Source organism: Ovis aries, chromosome 11 (genome assembly GCF_016772045.2).
Source record: "Ovis aries strain OAR_USU_Benz2616 breed Rambouillet chromosome 11, ARS-UI_Ramb_v3.0, whole genome shotgun sequence".
Classification (NCBI taxonomy): Eukaryota; Metazoa; Chordata; class Mammalia; order Artiodactyla; family Bovidae; genus Ovis; species Ovis aries.
Genome location: NC_056064.1, coordinates 55,660,505 through 55,677,183, shown reverse-complemented (window position 1 = coordinate 55,677,183; position 16,679 = coordinate 55,660,505). Strand labels below are relative to the sequence as shown.

At 52.0% G+C, this 16,679-nt stretch overlaps 1 protein-coding gene across 3 annotated transcripts; it reads left to right on the top strand.

Annotated features, from left to right (window-relative positions):
* The first annotated feature begins 957 nt into the window (after positions 1-957).
* Positions 958-16,676, top strand: ARMC7 (armadillo repeat containing 7). 3 transcript variants are annotated; one of them, XM_027974060.2, is made up of 3 exons: positions 958-1,305; positions 1,403-1,546; positions 15,081-16,676. In XM_027974060.2, the coding sequence occupies exons 1-3, from the start codon at positions 1,215-1,217 to the stop codon at positions 15,440-15,442; spliced, it is 597 nt and encodes a 198-aa protein (XP_027829861.1). In that variant the 5' UTR covers positions 958-1,214; the 3' UTR covers positions 15,443-16,676. The 3 variants fall into 3 exon arrangements, with proteins under 3 accessions (XP_027829861.1, XP_060250997.1, XP_027829863.1); XM_060395014.1 differs by lacking the exon at positions 15,081-16,676 and adding an exon at positions 5,029-5,927; XM_027974062.3 differs by lacking the exon at positions 15,081-16,676 and adding an exon at positions 4,240-5,022 and having other exon boundaries at positions 1,403-1,559.
* The last annotated feature ends 3 nt before the right edge of the window (positions 16,677-16,679 follow it).

The following is a 16,679-nucleotide window of genomic DNA, read 5'->3' as shown; positions in this document are numbered from 1 at the left end:
CCCAAGCCCCAGGTGTGTGCATAGGGCTGGGGCTGATCACAGCCACCTGAGCCCACCAGGTGGGGGCTGCTCCCAGTGGGGCTGTGGCAAGCTGGAGTGTGGCAGTCACTGTCCTTGCGCAAGGCCCTTGCCCTCCAGAAATTCACAGCCTAAGCCGCTTCCACCCCCACATTTTGAAACACGCTGGAGTCCAAGAGGGCCACCTTCCTCCCTGGTGCTCTGTCACCTGACCCCTTCCTGAGAAACTGAGAAAGGACTAGATAGGAGGGCTTCAGCATTCTGGGCTCCCCACAACCCAGAAAGCCACCAAAGTAGTATTTCTGGGGTCCGATGGTGCTGCCCCGGGTGCGCCCCGCCACCTGGCAGGCTCAGCTCGGGACTGGGGAGCAGAGGATACCAGGCGCGCTGACTTGTTTTCATCTTGGCCTCGCCTCGGGCATACAGGGTCACAGTTCCCCCACCAGGGATCCAAGCGTGTCCCCTCCACTGGGAGCAGAGTCTTAAGCACCGAACCACCAGGGAAGTCCTCACTGGGCTTTTGGGAAGAGCCGACCAGAAGGTAGTGTCAGAAGAGCCACAGAGGGGACACAAGGAGCAGGCGCTCGCGTTTCCACGGCGTCCCTGGATGGTGGAGGGGCGGGGACTGCGGCCCATCGCCAAGCGCGGGTGCATCTGAAGGTGCTTCTACCCCGACAGTCCCCCACACAGGCGACCCCCGGCACCTCTGAGCTCCTACGGGCCCTTGGGGCTCGCCTCAACACAACCGCAGGCTTCAGTCACCACTTCCATCAAGAGGCGGATCGCCGCCTGCGAGAGACAAAACGCTGGAAGCGGGCCCACGCTCAGCGACGGCCCCGCCCATCGCCCCTCGCCTCGTCGCCCCGCCCCTTTGGCCCTTTGGGCGTGGCCAAGTGCCGCTTCCCCCGGAAGTCCGGAACCAAGCCGAACGTCCCGCCCAGCTGGGACGGGCCTTCCTCACGCGGCGCGAGAGTGGGTCCTTGTCTCCTGGTCCCCGACTTAGGTGTTCAGTCCCAACTCCTACGAGGTTCTGAGTCCCCACCGCGTCTCCCACAGCCCAGTCTCAGCTGCAAGCTGCTGGAGAATTCGTTTCCCCTCCCCGGCCCCGCGAAGCCAGGTGGGGTCCTAGCCCCGCGCCCCAGCCTCAACCTTCCACACTCTCCCGCCCGCTCCCCGGGGCCCCTCGCCGCCCGCCCATGGCCCAGAAGCCGAAGGTAGACCCCCACGTCGGTCGGCTGGGGTATCTGCAGGCGCTGGTCACGGAATTCCAGGAGACGCAGAGCCAAGGTGAGTGTCTCGGGGTGGGGGGCAGGGGGGGCTGGGCCGGGGTCCAGCCGCGACCACCGCCCCGACCCTGGCGCCACTGCCCGCTTCTCCATCGCAGACGCCAAGGAGCAAGTGTTGGCCAACCTCGCCAACTTCGCCTATGACCCCGGTAACTACCAGTATCTGCGGCAGCTGCAGGTCTTGGATTTATTCCTCGATTCGCTGTCGGAGGAGAATGAGACCCTGGTGGAGTTTGCTATTGGTAAGGATGGGGCGCTCTCCTAGGTGCCTGATGAGGTAACGAGTTAGAAATGAGTTGTTGGGAAAGGGCTCTTCGGCCGTCTCTCAGCAGCGAAGGCAGACTTTCGTAGTGTCTGTAATGCCTCCGCGGCCAACACAGCGTACAGGTTCACGGGTGGCTTGAGTCTGGCCTGGAACCCACGCCCAGGACCATTTCTACCTGTCTACCTTCCCTGTCGGTTAGAGGTAAGATCATAAATGGGAATGGATTGAAGCCCCTTGGAGGGGCGGGGTGGGGGCGGGGGAGTTGAGCGCTCTTTTAAAACCTCTTTATCTTATATGTTTCACCATCAAGAGAAATAGCGTTCACTCGGAAGGGCTTATGGCACCTGTAGTTGTTCTGGTCTCAGACCTATTGATTTATTCACACGTCAGGTGTTTGTTGGGCTGGTACCCTGTGAGCAAAGTATTGTTCTAAATGCTGGTGAGATGGCCAACAAGTTGGGAAAAGATCTTTGCCCTCAGGGAATTTACATTCTAGTAGAGAGAGACACAAGGTTTACACACAAAAGAAGCTGAGGCACTGAAGAAAACAGGCTGATGAAGAAGAGCAAGGGAAGGAAGGGACTACTTCTGGTTTGGCCCTGGCGGGAAGGCACAGGCCGGGCCAAGACCCCAGAGCAGGAGGAGCCAGAAGGAAGGCTGATGTGGCACCATTGTGGTGAGTGAAGCCCAGAGTGGTACTAAATGAGAGAGAAGGATTTAGTGCTGCTAAATTAGAGAGCACCTCGCACCAGTTTACAGGGATTCAGATCTAGGCATTGGGTGGGAGTTTGGAGTTTATTCTGAGGGCAAACCAACATTCCTGGAACTTCCCTAGTGGTCCAACAACTAGGACTTTGCTTTTCCACTGTAGGGGCGATGGGTTCCATCCCTGGTTAGGGAACTGCTGCTGTTGCTAAGTTATTTCAGTCGTGTCTGACTCTGTGCAACCCCATAGACGGCAGCCCACCAGGCTCCGCCGTCTCTGGGATTCTCCAGGCAAGAACACTGGAGTGGGTTGCCAGTTCCTTCTCCAGTGCATGAAAGTGAAAAGGGAAAGTGAAGTCGCTCAGTCGTGTCTGACTCTTAGCAACCCCATGGACTGCAGCCTACCAGGCTCCTCCGTCCATGGGATTTTTCAGGTAAGAGTACTAGAGTGGGTTGCCATTGCCTTCTCTGGTTAGGGAACTGAGATCCTGCAAAAAGCAAACAAAACCAACATTCTTTCTGCAGCATGTGTCTTTAAAAAATAACATTTCTCTGCATAGTGAAAGGAGTCTTATCTTCATAGGGAATGAACTTAATAATTCCATTGTCACCAAATACCCAGTTAGGCAGACTTCTCTAATAGTTCCCAAGCGGACATTTTTTGTTGTTCTGTATAAACCAGGATCCATGCTCTTAATCTGGTTGTTATGTACGTTAGATCTCAATCTCTCGCTCTCTTTTGAAAGAAACTTTGTATTTTATAACAGTAGAAAAATTGCGAAGGTAATACAGAGTTTCTATGTATACACACCGAGTTTCCTTATTATTACCATCTTACATTAGTATGGTACACTTGTTACAATTAATAAGCCAATAGCAATAGTCCTGTCTAACTCTTTGCAACCGCATGGGCTGTAGCCTGCCAGACTCCTCTGTCCATGGGATTTCCCAGACGAGAATATTGGAGTGGGTTGCCATTTCCTTCTCCAGGGGATCTTCCTGACCCAGGGATAGAACCTGCGTCTCCTACACTGGCAGACAGATTCTTTACCACTGAGCCACCTGGGTACCCCTGTTATTAACTGAAGTCCATGCTTTGTTCTGATTTCGTCACTTTTTCCCTCATAACCTTTTACTGTCTCAGGATTCCATCCAAGATCTTATGTTAGATTTAGGCTCCTTTGGGCTTTGCTGGTTTTAGACTTTTTCTTTTTGTGAATGACCTTGGCAGTTTTAAGGAGTACTGGTCAGGTATTTTGTAGGTTTTCCTTCAGTTGGGATTTGCCTGACATTTTTCTCGTTATTAGACTGGGATATGGGTATTGGGGAGGATGACCACAGAGGTAAATGGTAAAAGGCCATGACATATCTCCTCCAACTGAAGCTATTTTGGGAGGTAGAGGGGGGTGCTTCCCACGTGGGATCTTAGTTCCCTGACCAAGGATCGAACCTATGCCCCCTGCAGTGGCAGTGTGGAGTGTTAACTGCTGGACCACTAGGGTCTCGACTCTGCAGAAAACTTTGCTAAAAAGAGCAGTCGGGAGGGAGGTGGGAGGGGGGTTCATGTTTGGGAACACGAAAAATAAAAATAAAAAATAAAAAGAGCAGTCAGCCAAGGCGAGTTTTTACAGGATCAGGAAGCACCTTTCCCAAGGCAGGAGACCTCTGAGATCCCACCCCACTGAGCCGGGGGCTCCCAGGGTGGGTAACCAAGCCCTGGACCCAGAGTCCACGGTCCCCACTTCACTTTGTAGCTGATCCTTGTGGATGAGTCCTATCTCTTCTGAGCTTCGTTTCCTCATCTGAGCCTTGCCTGCCTTGCAGGACTGCCATGGGGAGCAGAGCTGTTGTGTCTGTGTGTCTGTGAAGGCACTTTGTCTACAATCGCTTGTATCTTTATCACCAGTTTTCCTCTTCACGGCCGCTTTTTCTTTCTCTTTTTCTCCTCCTTCCTAAGGTCCCCAGTCCCAGGAGCAACAGCTTTCTTAGCATTGAATCCCTCCATGGGGTCCTCTGCAGATGAAATTTATTTTTTATTTATTGTGCATAAATTGGAAGTCCCAGTGGTGCTTAGAAGCCTACTTTGTTACTCTTTCTGTTTCCTTTCCTGTTAATATCTGTGGCGCTTCATGTGGCGCTACACTGTCAGTGATTATTCTGCGTTGTGCTTTGTAGCTTTGAATCTTTTCTCTCTGGTGGCAGGTCTGAGATTGTGATCTCCATGAGGTCAGAGTGCTTTGCTTATGTTTGTCTTGAATACTCAGACTTTTTGGTCTGGAAAGGGGATGGGGCGAGTGCACGCACGCAGAGTCCTGCCCCTGACTTGGGGTTGGTGCCCTGAGTGAGGCTATTTCTGGAACAACTACTAGGTAAGATTGCCCACGGCCATGGTTTGGCAGAATCAAACCGAGTGTTGGTTTGTTGGTGCGGAAGAGAGTGAGTTTGGTAGGAGCAGGGCTTTGGGGTCAGGCAGGCTTGGGTTCCAGTCCTCACTCCGCGACTTAACTCTGGGCATGTGACTTCCCTTCTCCCATCGTCAGTCAGGTGAGCAGGATCAACACCTGCCTCACAGAGTTGTTGACAATTAAATAAGCTAAAGTGCCTCAGACCCCCTGACCTGCCTCTTGAGAAATCTGTATGCAGGCCAGGAAGCAACAGTTAGAACTGGACATGGAACAACAGACTGGTTCCAAATAGGAAAAGGAGTCCGTCAAGGCTGTATATTGTCACCCTGCTTATTTAACTTATATGCAGAGCACATCATGAGAAATGCTGGACTGGAAGAAACACAAGCTAGAATCAAGATTGCCGGTAGAAATATCATTAACCTCAGATATGCAGATGATACCACCTTTATGGCAGAAAGTGAAGAAGAACTAAAAAACCTCTTGATGAAACTGAAAGAGGAGAGTGAAAAAGTTGGCTTAAAGCTCAACATTCAGAAAACGAAGATCATGGCATCCGGTCCCATCACTTCATGGGAAATAGATGGGAAACAGTGTCAGACTTTTTTTTTGGGGGGCTCCAAAATCACTGCAGATGGTGATTGCAGCCATGAAATTAAAAGACGCTAACTCCTTTGAAGAAAAGTTATAACCAACCTAGATAGCATATTGAAAAGCAGAGACATTACTTTGCCGACTAAGGTCCGTCTAGTCAAGGCTATGGTTTTCCAGTAGTCATGTATGGATGTGAGAGTTGGACTGTGAAGAAGGCTGAGCGCCGAAGAATTGATGCTTTTGAACTGTGGTGTTGGAGAAGACTCTTGAGAGTCTCTTGGACTGCAAGGAGTTCCAACCAATCCATTCTGAAGGAGATCAACCCTGGGATTTCTTTGCAAGGACTGATGCTAAAGCTGAAACTCCAGTACTTTGGCCACCTCATGCGAAGAGTTGACTCATTAGAAAAGACTGTGATGCTGGGAGGGATTGGGGGCAGGAGGAGAAGGGGATGATCGAGGATGAGATGGCTGGATGGCATCACTGAGTCGATGGACGTGAATCTGAGTGAACTCCGGGAGTTGGTGATGGACAGGGAGGCCTGGCGTGCTGCGATTCATGGGGTCGCAAAGAGTCAGGCACGACTGAGCGACTGATCTGAACTGAACTGAAAGCACCTGCAGCTGCATGGTCTGCTATCCAGACCCCTTTGAGGGTAAGCAGTTCCCTCATCTCCCAGAGACTGAAGTGGGATAGTGTCTCATGACCTATCTGTTTCAGGGGTTTGTTCCCTCTGGAAAAGCATCACTGAATGATAGGAAAAGGTATGAAAGTTGACCCCTAGCCTCACAATTGGTGTCCGGGCAGTATTAGGAGGACGTACCCCTGGGCAATGGGCACTGGTCAGGCCAGAGCCACCCTTGTTGGGGTCGGGGGATGGGAAGTGGATGGATTATCAGGAACCAGATGCAAAGCCAAAATCTCAGTAAACACTCGAGTGAAGGGTTCTGAGCTTGTGCCCCAGATAAAACCTCTGGCAGGCTGTGGCATCAGTTTGACAGCATTGGCCAGAGGCACCACTGGTTGATTCTCAGTCTTACCAGCTGTGTGTACACACCTGCCCCATTCTAGATGCTGTGTGGAGATGTAAACAAGCCAAGAGATCTCTCTTTTTCCATGAAAACTGAATCCTAGGATTCTGTGATACACAGGATACTGACAGTTTTGTTACCAAAACAGAGTCCAAGTAGGAGGCACCTCCCACAATTGAGCTTAAATCCTTTTTCCTGTGTTCTACTTCCTGCAATACTGGTAGCTGCCACCAGATGGTGGTGGTGTACTGAAAAAGACTGGTGGGTGACTCCTGCGCCACCTCTTCCGAAAACAGTATCTAGTGTAATTGAAGGGGGGCATGCCCCCTGATCCAGCAGTTACATTCACAGGGTTAGGTCCAGGCACGTGTAGACACATAGGCAAAAATGTCACCAGCAGTATTGTCTGTAATAGCCCCAGCCTGCGAACAGTCAACACTGGGATGAATATCAATATTGTGGATATTCATACTACTTAGCAAGGTAAATGAACAATCTGCACAGCTCCATGCAATTATCTTGCAAACATAATGTTAAGCACATGATGCTAGACACATAATAATATGTACTGCATGATTCCATTTCTATAAAGTCCAAAAAGAGGCAGAACTGAATTATAGTGTTTAGCGGGGAGTGTGTAGTTAAAAAGAAAAATTACTTGGAAGATCCTGAGAACTCCCTGGTGGTCCAGTGGTTACGATTCGGTGCTTTCACTCTCGTGGCCTAGGTTCAAGCCCTGATGGGAGAACTAAGATCCACAAGCCACACAGGAAATAAAAGGTCCTGTTTATTACAAGTCAGGAAGGGGTTCACCTCTGAGAGGGAGAGAATTCAGTCAGAAAAGAATGTGCAGAGACACTGGACTGCTGACTGTGCCTCAGTCCTTGGCCTCAGTGATATGGGCACTTTTGTCCTCACTGTTCACCTCTGCCTGTGTGTGCCGGCCCTTTCTCTGTGTGTGGGTTGCAGGTGTGCCCTGGGCCAGTCTCCGGGGCTGTAAACAGATGCGTACCTGGTCCACGTCTACTGGGTGCCAGAGAGGGGTCTTAGCATTATCTAATCCTCTCTGCCCGTTTTACTGATGAAGAAACTCAGGCTTAGAGAAATGGAGTTGCTTGCTCTGCTCACCTTAGTCTGCAGGGGCGTTCCCGGGATTTTCAGCTAGCTCCGCCTACCAGAGAGCCCTCCTCCATCCGCCGAACTCTGGGGTCCCTGGGGAACCTCCTTCTCTCATTGGTCCTTTAGGGTCCTAGGATCACACATCTTTCAGCTTAAACAAACGAGCAAAACTCCCCAGCCCGCCGCTAGTTACAGGAAAGAGCTGAAGTCGAGGCTCTCATCCCATCACTTCCTCGAGCGCCGCCTGGGAAGGCTGACTCCAGGCACCTCTGCCCTCCCCGCTTCCTCTCAGGTCTAGGCACAGGCAGGGTGTGTCTGTTTTATTCATGTATGTGAATATATAATGGATTCACCCGGTACAGAGTTCAAAAGGGCAGGTGGTAAACTGTAACAGTCTGTAGCCTTTTCTGGAGGCAACCACTGTTACCAGTTTCTTGTGTATCCTCCCAGAGATATTTGCAGGATTTATAAACAAATATGTATATGTCTGTATGTATACTGTGTATACATTGTATGTCTTACACATGCCTGTAGTATACTATATCCCTATTCCGCTCCCACCACCCCCCCGCCCCCGGCTCTTTTTAAAATTTATTTGGCTGTGCTGGGTCTTAGTTGTGACATCTGGGATCTACTTCCCTGACCAGGGATCCAGTACAGGCCCCCTGCATTGGGAGCTCTAACTCTTAACCACTGGACTACCAGGGAAGTCCCTTGGGGAAAAAAAAACAAAACAGGAAAAAACTTAGCACCGCCTATTGGCACACGTGCAGTGTCAGCCCTTAAAGAGCGGCCTGATGTGAGCACTGCACGATGTTCTCAGAGTGGCGGGACTGAGGTCCAGCCGGCTCCTGAGGATGGCCCACTAGGTTGTTTCCATTTTGCTCTCGCAGGCGGTGCTGCTTATTTGTATATCATTTCTCACTTGCCGGAATGGCCCTGTATAATAAAATTATAAAATTGAAGTCTAGGTCAGGAACGCAAAAGGCCATGATTTTTTTTTTTTTGATTTTTTTTTAGATTATACAAAACAGATCACTGTATCACCCTGTGTTTTTAGAGAAGTCTCACTACCATCCTGGTCCGTTCCCCTCTGTTCCCCTCTCATGGAATCAACAGATGTGAGCATGTACATATGTGTATATTTGTCCGCTGCCTGCTTACGCATAATAGTAGCTTTCTCTGTATGCTGTTCACCCCTTGCGTGTCTGTCCTGAAATGTCAGAGAGAACCATTCTCAAGATAACGTGTGTGTGAGAATCAGTCAGTTCAGTTGTTCAGTCGTGCCTGACTCTTTGCGACCCCATGAATCGCAGCACGCCAGGCCTCCCTGTCCATCACCAACTCCCGGAGTTTACTCAAGCTCATGTCCATTGAGTTGGTGATGCCATCCAACCATCTCATCCTCTGTCATCCCCTTCTCCTCCTGCTTTCAGTCTTTCCCGGTATCAGGGTCTTTTCTTTTTTTTTTTTTTTTTTTTTCAGGGTCTTTTCAAATGAGTCACTTCTTCACATCAGGTAGCCAAAGTATTAGAGTTTCAGCTTCAGCATCAGTCCTCCCAGTGAATATTCAGGATTGATTTCCTTTAAGATGGACTGGTTGTGTCTGTGTGTATGCACACTTAGTTGCTCAGTTGTGTCTGACTGTTTGTGTCCCCATGGACTTCCAGGCTCCTTTGTCCCTGGGATTCTCCAGGCAAGAATACTAAGTGGGTTGCCATTCCCTTCTCCAGGGTATCTTCCCAACCCAGGGATTGAACCCAGGTCTCTCCCATTGCAGGCAGATTCTTTACCATCTGTGCCACCAGGGAAGACCAACTCAAGATATTGGGTTGGCCAAAAAGTTCATTTGGGTTTTTCCACAAGATGTTATGGAAAACATGAGACTTCCCTGTGGTCCAGTGGCTAAGACTCTGAGCTCCCAAATGCAGGATACCAGGGTTCAATCCCTGGTTGGGGAACTAGATTCCACACGCTGCAACTAAAGAACTAAAGCTCTCACATGATGCAACCGAAGAATTAAAAGATCCCGCATGCCCCAACTAAGACCAGGCAGAGCCAAAAAGAAAAGGATGTTATGGAAAACATAACATGTTACAAACGTTTTGACCAATCCAATACTAAAGTTAAACCCTGAAACAAATAGTCCCCAATGAAGATTTTAACTTGGGATTGACTGTGGCCAGCCCCATGCCCTGGGGCGGGCGGGTGCTCAGACGCAACCTCTCAAGCCAGTGTCTCCAAGGACTCGCCCTGCCCTCCAGGGCGCCAGGTGCAAGCTCAGCACTCGTCAGCACGCCCTCCCTCGATCGCCAGGACAGTCCTTAGGCCCTCCTGTCCCTCCCAACACCAGTGCCCTGCTTGCTGTGTGACTTGAGATCCTCTGCCTGACCTCTCTGAGCCGCCAGCTTTCTCCTCCCAGGTGGCATCTGGGGGTTCTCCTTTGCCTGTCCTGGGCCTTTCTGGGGCTCCCATCTAGACGGGCCCTGCCTTTGCCCCTTGTTCTCTTTCTCTCTGCCTTGCCTGGTTTGTCCAAAACATGTTCATCCACCAGTCAGAACTTGTTCTCCTTTTTTGTGTGGTAACCAGTCTTTAAATTGCAGCAGGATCAGCATACAGTGAGTTGCACATGGAGTGTCAGTTTGATGAATTTTTTTTTTTTTTGGCTTCACCACACAGCATGGGGGATCTTAGTTCCCCAACCAGGGATTGAGACCCGAGACCCCTGCAGTGAAAGTGTGGATTCTTAACCAGTGGACCACAGGGAAGTCCCAGATTGATGATTTTTCAAATTCATTAAAGTGTATGTACATCTATGTAACCAGCACTTAAATCAAGATACAGAATATTACCATCTCTCCGAAAGGATCCCTCATAACCCTCTGCTGGTTAGTGTCTTCCACCCTGAGGTAGCCACTGTTCTAACCTTTAGCCCCATGGATTCCTTTTGCCTGTTCTTGAACTTCATGTAAGTGGACTGGTTCAGACTTCTTAGAGTTGAGTCTCTGGTTTTTTTTTTCACTCAACATAATGTTTCTGAGGTCCATGTAAATGGTTGCAGTATCAGTAGCTCCTGTCTTTGTATGAATAGGCCCCAAGTTGTTCATCCAGCCCTCCACTGGTGGAGCTCTGAGTTATTTCTTTAGAGCCTTTATGAGTAAAGCTGTTATGATAATCTTAAAGATTTTATTTATTTGTGGCTGTGCTGGAACTTCCTTGCTCCCTGGGCTTTTCTCTAGTTGCCGTGCGAGAGCTTCTCATCGCAGTGGCTTCTCAGGTTGTAGAGCTCCAGGGCCTGCAGGCTTCAGCACTTGTGGCTCGAGGGCTCAGCAGTCCCAGCTCCGCACCCCAGAGCACAGCCCCAGTAGCTGTGGTGCATGGGCTTATTTGCCCCCCAGTGTGTGGAATCTTCCCAGATCAGGACTGAACCCATGTCTTCCGCATTGGCAGGAGGATTCTTTACCACTGAGCCACGAGGGAAGCCCGTCACGATCATTTCTATCAAGTTTTCTTGTATACGTCAGGCACTCATTTGTCTCAGGTAGATTTCGTATAGTATATGTATGCACTCTCTTTTTCTCAGACCTGGGTAGAAGTGGAATTGCTGAGTCACAGGGTAGATGTATGGGTTTTGCGGGTAGCTCAGTGGTAAGGAACCTGCCTGCCAGTGCAGGAGACGCGGGAGAGGTGAGTTTGACTCCTGGGTCAGGAAGATCCCCTGGAGGAGGAAATGGCAACCCACTCCAGTATTCTTGCCTGGAGAATTTGATGGACAGAGGAGCCTGGCAGGTTACAGTCCACGGGGTCGCAAAGAGTCGGACACAACTGAGTTTGCGTGTGCATTCGTGTACACACATACCCACACACACGGTAGATGTATGTTCAACTGTATTAGGAGCTACCAGATAGTTTTCCAGCTAATTACGGCGTGTGCGCTCCTCACCACCAGCGCGTGAGAGTTCCAGTGGCTCTGCCAGCACTTACTATTGTCAGTCTTTTTTTGTTTTCCGTTATGACGGGTGTATAGGGGCCTCTTGCTGTGGTTTTAATTTTCATTTCTCTGATAAGGAGTGTTGGGCACATTTTCATATATTGGCCCTTTTGTGCAGTTTGTTGAAGTCTTTTGCTCATTCTTTTTTTTTTATTGTGTTGTTCGTCTTTTGCTGATACGAAGTTCTTTAAATATCTTGGATATGAGTTCTCTGTCAGAATCTATGAATATTTTCTTCTTTTGCTTTTTTCCTTTTTTTTCCCCTTCTTTGGTATGAAGAAAAGAAGCGAAGATGGTGAGGAGAGGGCTCTTGGGGAGGGGGACTGATTAGGGTGGTCAAGGAAGGCTCTGAGAAGAGGTAACATCTTGTTGGACCTTTTTTTTTTTTTTTGGCTGCACTGCATGGTTTTCAGGGTCTCAGTTCCCCGAGCAGGATTAAACCTGGGCCCAGAGCTGTGAGAGCACAGAGTCCTGAGCACTGGATGGTCAGGGAATTCTCTGGACTTGTTTTTTGTTTTTTTTTTTTGCAATTTTATGACACATTTGGTGTCCTTTTTTCCTCCTTAAACTTATATAGCAAGCGTTTTCCCCCATTACACTTTTTTTTTAAAACGTGATTTTTAGAACTATATAACGTTTCATCATATGAATGTACCCTACTTTCTTTAACCAGTTTGCTATTGTTGGGCCTTCTTTAGGAAGCTTCCAGGCTCATGTTGCTCTTTTTTCTACAGCCCTCCTTAGTTCTTCAGGGCCAGTGCACAGAGGTGGGCTCCGAGGAAAATTCACAGCGGCTGCGGCTTCTCTTCCACTCTTTGGGGGTCTTTTGGCTCCTTCTCGGGCACTCCTACTCAGCCTTTTTAATCCCTGAAGCCCTTCTCTTTCCAGGCTTTCACTGCTCTTTTTCATCTTCCATGGTCGCTGCCAGCAAGGCCGAGGGGCTTAAAGAGTTCCCTACCTGGGGTGGGGACACAGCAGCCGGTAAGCGCTGGCAGCCCCCCGATCCATCCCTGGAGGCTTCCCAGGCCTGTAAACGGGGAGCAGGTGGGGCTGGCTGTTGGGAGGCTGCCTCCTGTGCCCATTCTCCTGCAGATGCCCTCTGATTATCCCGAGTGGCAGAGCCCTACCCAGGCACAGCTGGGCGTGATGATGACTCACCAGCCTGGAGAATGACTTGGGCTTTTCACGGTATCACCCTTGAGGGCAGAGATAAGTCCCATCCTGAGTCTGCAGTGTGGGTAGGAGGCTGCAGTTCCACTCGGAGCTCAGAAGAGATGGTGCCATGTGTGCGAGAAGCTGGGGTCCTGTTGGAGCGTTTCCACTTGTACCTGCGCCCGGCTGAGCCTGGTGTCCCCCCATGATAGGATTAGTTCTCGTGGTTTCTACAGGGACACCCTTTATTCTGGGAGTGGCAGCGGGCTCCCCATCTTCTGAGACTTTGGACAAGTTACTCAATGGCCTCAGCTTCTTTTTTGCAAGTGGGGGTGGTGGTGACTCTTCCTCCATGGGGTTCAGTCATGTGCCCAGCATGTTTGTGCCCAGCAAGAAAGCACAGTTGCAGGCCCCCAGGATTCAGAGGTAAATGACTACCGTGTGGTGCCTAGTGATCGGGACAGACCGCAAGTAAAGAGGGTGGTAGGAAGGGAGGCCCCAGGCTGTGCTAAGGGCTCCTCCACTGGAGTGACCTGAGAGGTGGGGAGGGACCCTGCATCAGTGCCTCCCCTTCTGGGGCCGCCCCTCAGAGGCCCCCTGTCAGTGAGACCCCAGTACCGCATATGTCCTAGGTGGGCAGGGTCTCAGGGAGCCATCCCGTCCAGCCTCCCACCCATCTGCAGTGCAGCCATTTCCTGCTGCTCACCGCTTTACAGTCCTTCTAACAAATGTTTGTAAGAGCGCACCCTGTACCAGGCACCCTGGACGTGGTGGGAATAAGACAGCCTGGGTCTTGACCTCTGGGAGTGTATCCTTCTAGTGGGGCTCAGCAGTCAGCGAGCAAGAAAAAGCCATGGTGATCCGTCAAAGTTCTAAGCGTGCAAAGAGAATGAAACAAGGAGATGAGGGAAGGGCCTGGACGTGGCAGGGTGTGGCTTATATGGTGCTCCAGGAAAACCTCACTGTCGAGGGAGCAGTGACGTGCTGGTTACCAGCAAGAGCGTGTCAGGACTTACCTGGTGGTCCAGTGGTGAGAGCTTCCACTGCCTGGGGGGCACGATTCAATCTGTGCTTAGACACTTAAGATCCTGCATGCCACATGGCATGGCCAATGAAAGAAAAAAGAACAGAAAAAAAACAAGAGGGCGGCAACATGTGAAGATCCTAGAAGGGAGTGTGAACTTTATTCCAGGTGCAGTGGGAAGTCCCTAGAGGTTGAGTGGATGGAACCTTTATGAGCTTCCCTTCAGCGGGACCCAGACTGACCCAGGCTCAGGAGCAGGTGCCTGAGCCTGGAGGAGGAGGTCTTCGCCAGCCCTGCCCCCCCACCTCGCTGTGCCTGTCCCCTCTTGCTTGGAAAGACATCCCGGTTGGGTTTGAGGCTGGGTTGGGTTTGAGGCTGCGAGAAGCCAGAGCCTCTGCCAGTTTCTAGAGACGCAGGGGAAGTGGGTGGGCTGTCAGTCACTCCTCATTAGCTGGGTGGCCGTGTTATGCTGGTCTTGTGTTTGGAGTAGGAACCCAAGGGTAGGGGTGCCCTGACGGCAGGAAGCTCACCCAGGAGCCACAGGAAGTCAGCTTCCCACACCCAGGGCTCTGGGCTGGTGGGAGAGTACAAGGTCAGGCCGCACTACGTGAGCGGTGGTGGGCTCTTCGATCCAGAACCACAGGTCTCTTCACTCTGTCCTTTTGTCTTATCCCCCAGAATCCTATCAACAGTGATGGGTTGGGGGCGGGGGTGGGCGGTGGATGATATTTAACCTCTTAATTATGTTATATCCATAAAATGGTAAAAGGGTAGACTGCGTGGCTATTAAATGATTCCATGATTGTAGATTTATTGGCCTGGAGAGGTGTTCACAGGACATGGTTAAATAAAAGCAACTGGCTTACAAAACAAATAAGCAGAAGATCACATTGTTATCAAGTATATGGAGTCATATTTAAATATCGTGGGATGAAAAGCAAATATTAAATGGGTGGTAGGATTGAGATGGTTTATACTTTGCCTTCTTGACAGTTTTATTGTGGTATAACTGACATGTGATAAACTTTACATAAGAGGGCAGCTTGATACGGTTTGACGTATGTACACCTGTGAAACGATCACTTTACACATGTGTGCGTGTGTGTATCTGTGTGCATATATGTGCATGTGTGCATGTGCATTGGGTCATGCCACACATCTTGTGGGATCTTAGTTCCCCTGCCAGGGATGGAACCAGGCCCTCCGCAGGGAACGCGTGGAGCCCTAACCCCGGACCACCAGGGAGTTCCCAGGAAAGCACCAAACCGGCCAAACCGAGAGCGGCAAGGTCCAGTGCCCACCTCCAGAAGGCTGGGCCGCGGCAGGCAGGCCTGTCTGGAACCTTGAAGGGGAGGGCTGGAGATCCCGTGGGCTTCGGGTCCCTTGTCCCCGGGCCAGCTTCTCAGGGGCCCGGCCCTTCCCTGGGACTCGGCGGGGAGAGGGCAGAGGAGGCCCAGGGCTGAGGCCTGAGTCGGCTTGCTCTTCCCCAGGTGGCCTCTGCAACCTGTGCGCCGACAGGGCCAACAGGGAACACATCCTGCAGGCGGGGGGCGTCCCCCTCATCGTCAACTGTCTGTCCAGCCCCAGCGAGGAGACCGTGCTGTCCGCCGTGACCGCGCTCATGGGCCTGGGCGCGCCCGGCGCGCGCCGCCCCCCCGAGCTGACGGCCCGGCCCGTGGTCCAGTGCATGCTGCGCTTCTCCCTGTCGGCCAGCGCCCGGCTCCGAAACCTGGCCCAGATCTTCCTGGAAGACTTCTGCTCCCCCAGCCAGGTGGCCGAGGCCCGCAGCTGGCAAGCGGATGCCGCCCTAGGGATCCCCCTGCCGAGGACGGAGGCCCCACAGCAGCCCTGACCCGCTGCCCGCCGGGCGAGACTGAAACCCTGGTGGGGCTCAGGGAGAGGCGGCGGCGGCCCGGCGGCGCGCCCTCTCCGCTAACGGCGCGCGCTCGGCCCTTTTCAAAGTGCGTTTTCTCGGCATGGCAGGTATTTGCACTGTGATGAAAGGCCCCAGACGAGTGAGGAAGCCAGGCCTTGAGACGCGTGGATGGGGAATTGAAGATGCTGCCGTTTTCACGGGCCGCTGCTCTCAACCTCGTTGAGGGGCCCTCGTGCTGGCCCACCCCCGCCGGGTCTCAACCTCGCGGAGGAAGCAGCTCGGTCCCTGGACTCGGAGGCTTCGCAGAAGGTGTTTCTCCTGAGGAACAGCTGGGCCTGGAGCTTAGGAGAATTGCCTGAGCTTGAGGAAGGAAGCATTCTCCCCTAACAGAGGTGTCTGGAGTCATTTTGAGACGCAGAAATGAGAAGCCTTGTTGTTCAAAGTATATCGCGGCTCCGGGAAGCTGAGGGCGGTGTTGTGCCCCCGTCTGTGGAGGCTGGGTACCTGCCCCACAAGTCTCCAGGCTGGGCGTTGGGCCTGGCGGATGCTGCCCCTGAGAACTCTCTGGCTTAACTGTTGACCCGTACAGACCTGTCAGCCAGACACCACGGTAAGGCACCTCAAAGACCCGAGCGCGCCCCGTGCTGTTGAGTCCAGCCTAGTGACTGTTACCGTGGCCATGAGGGTGATGACACGTCAGAGGACAGGCACGGACTCTTGGAGCAGTGTCCTCTCCCCTCCCCACCCCACGGTCCCTGCTTGGAAGCCCTGGCCCACCTTCTCTGCCATCAGGTTTAGTGAGGCGGGGTGCTGTGCCTGGAAGCACGTCTGGGCCTCAGGCGGGCCTCGGGGATGCAAGCAAGAGGGCTGCTGAAGGGAGAGGGGATCAGATGCTGACATACAGCGCAGGGCCCAGAGTCCAGGGTACACCACTCAGCATGGGGGAAGGGGTGTGGGCCCCTGTGGAAAGCTGGGGTGCAGGAACAGGGGAAGGTCCTGGCCCCGCTTAAGCTTGACCTCTTACATGACCAAGGAGAGGTGGCTCGGAGAGGAACGGTGTCCAGGTGGACCTGGAGGTGGGCGGATTATGGGACTAATCGACTAAGGAGCCCAGAGGGAGGGAGGGGAAGGCCTCCTCGTCGGCCTGTATTCTCACTGCCCTCCGGAGGGTCCTGGCCCTTCCCTTTCCCAAATAAAAGGCCTTAAGAGAGCA

What these genes read in the sequence shown, in the direction of transcription:
- ARMC7 (XM_027974060.2), top strand. Translation starts at nt 1,215, where the DNA reads ATGGCCCAGAAGCCGAAGGTAGACCCCCACGTCGGTCGGCTGGGGTAT. An exon ending in CCAGGAGACGCAGAGCCAAG is followed by an intron (nt 1,306 to 1,402) that starts GTGAGTGTCTCG and finishes TCTCCATCGCAG; the next exon opens with ACGCCAAGGAGCAAGTGTTG. An exon ending in CCTGGTGGAGTTTGCTATTG is followed by an intron (nt 1,547 to 15,080) that starts GTAAGGATGGGG and finishes GCTCTTCCCCAG; the next exon opens with GTGGCCTCTGCAACCTGTGC.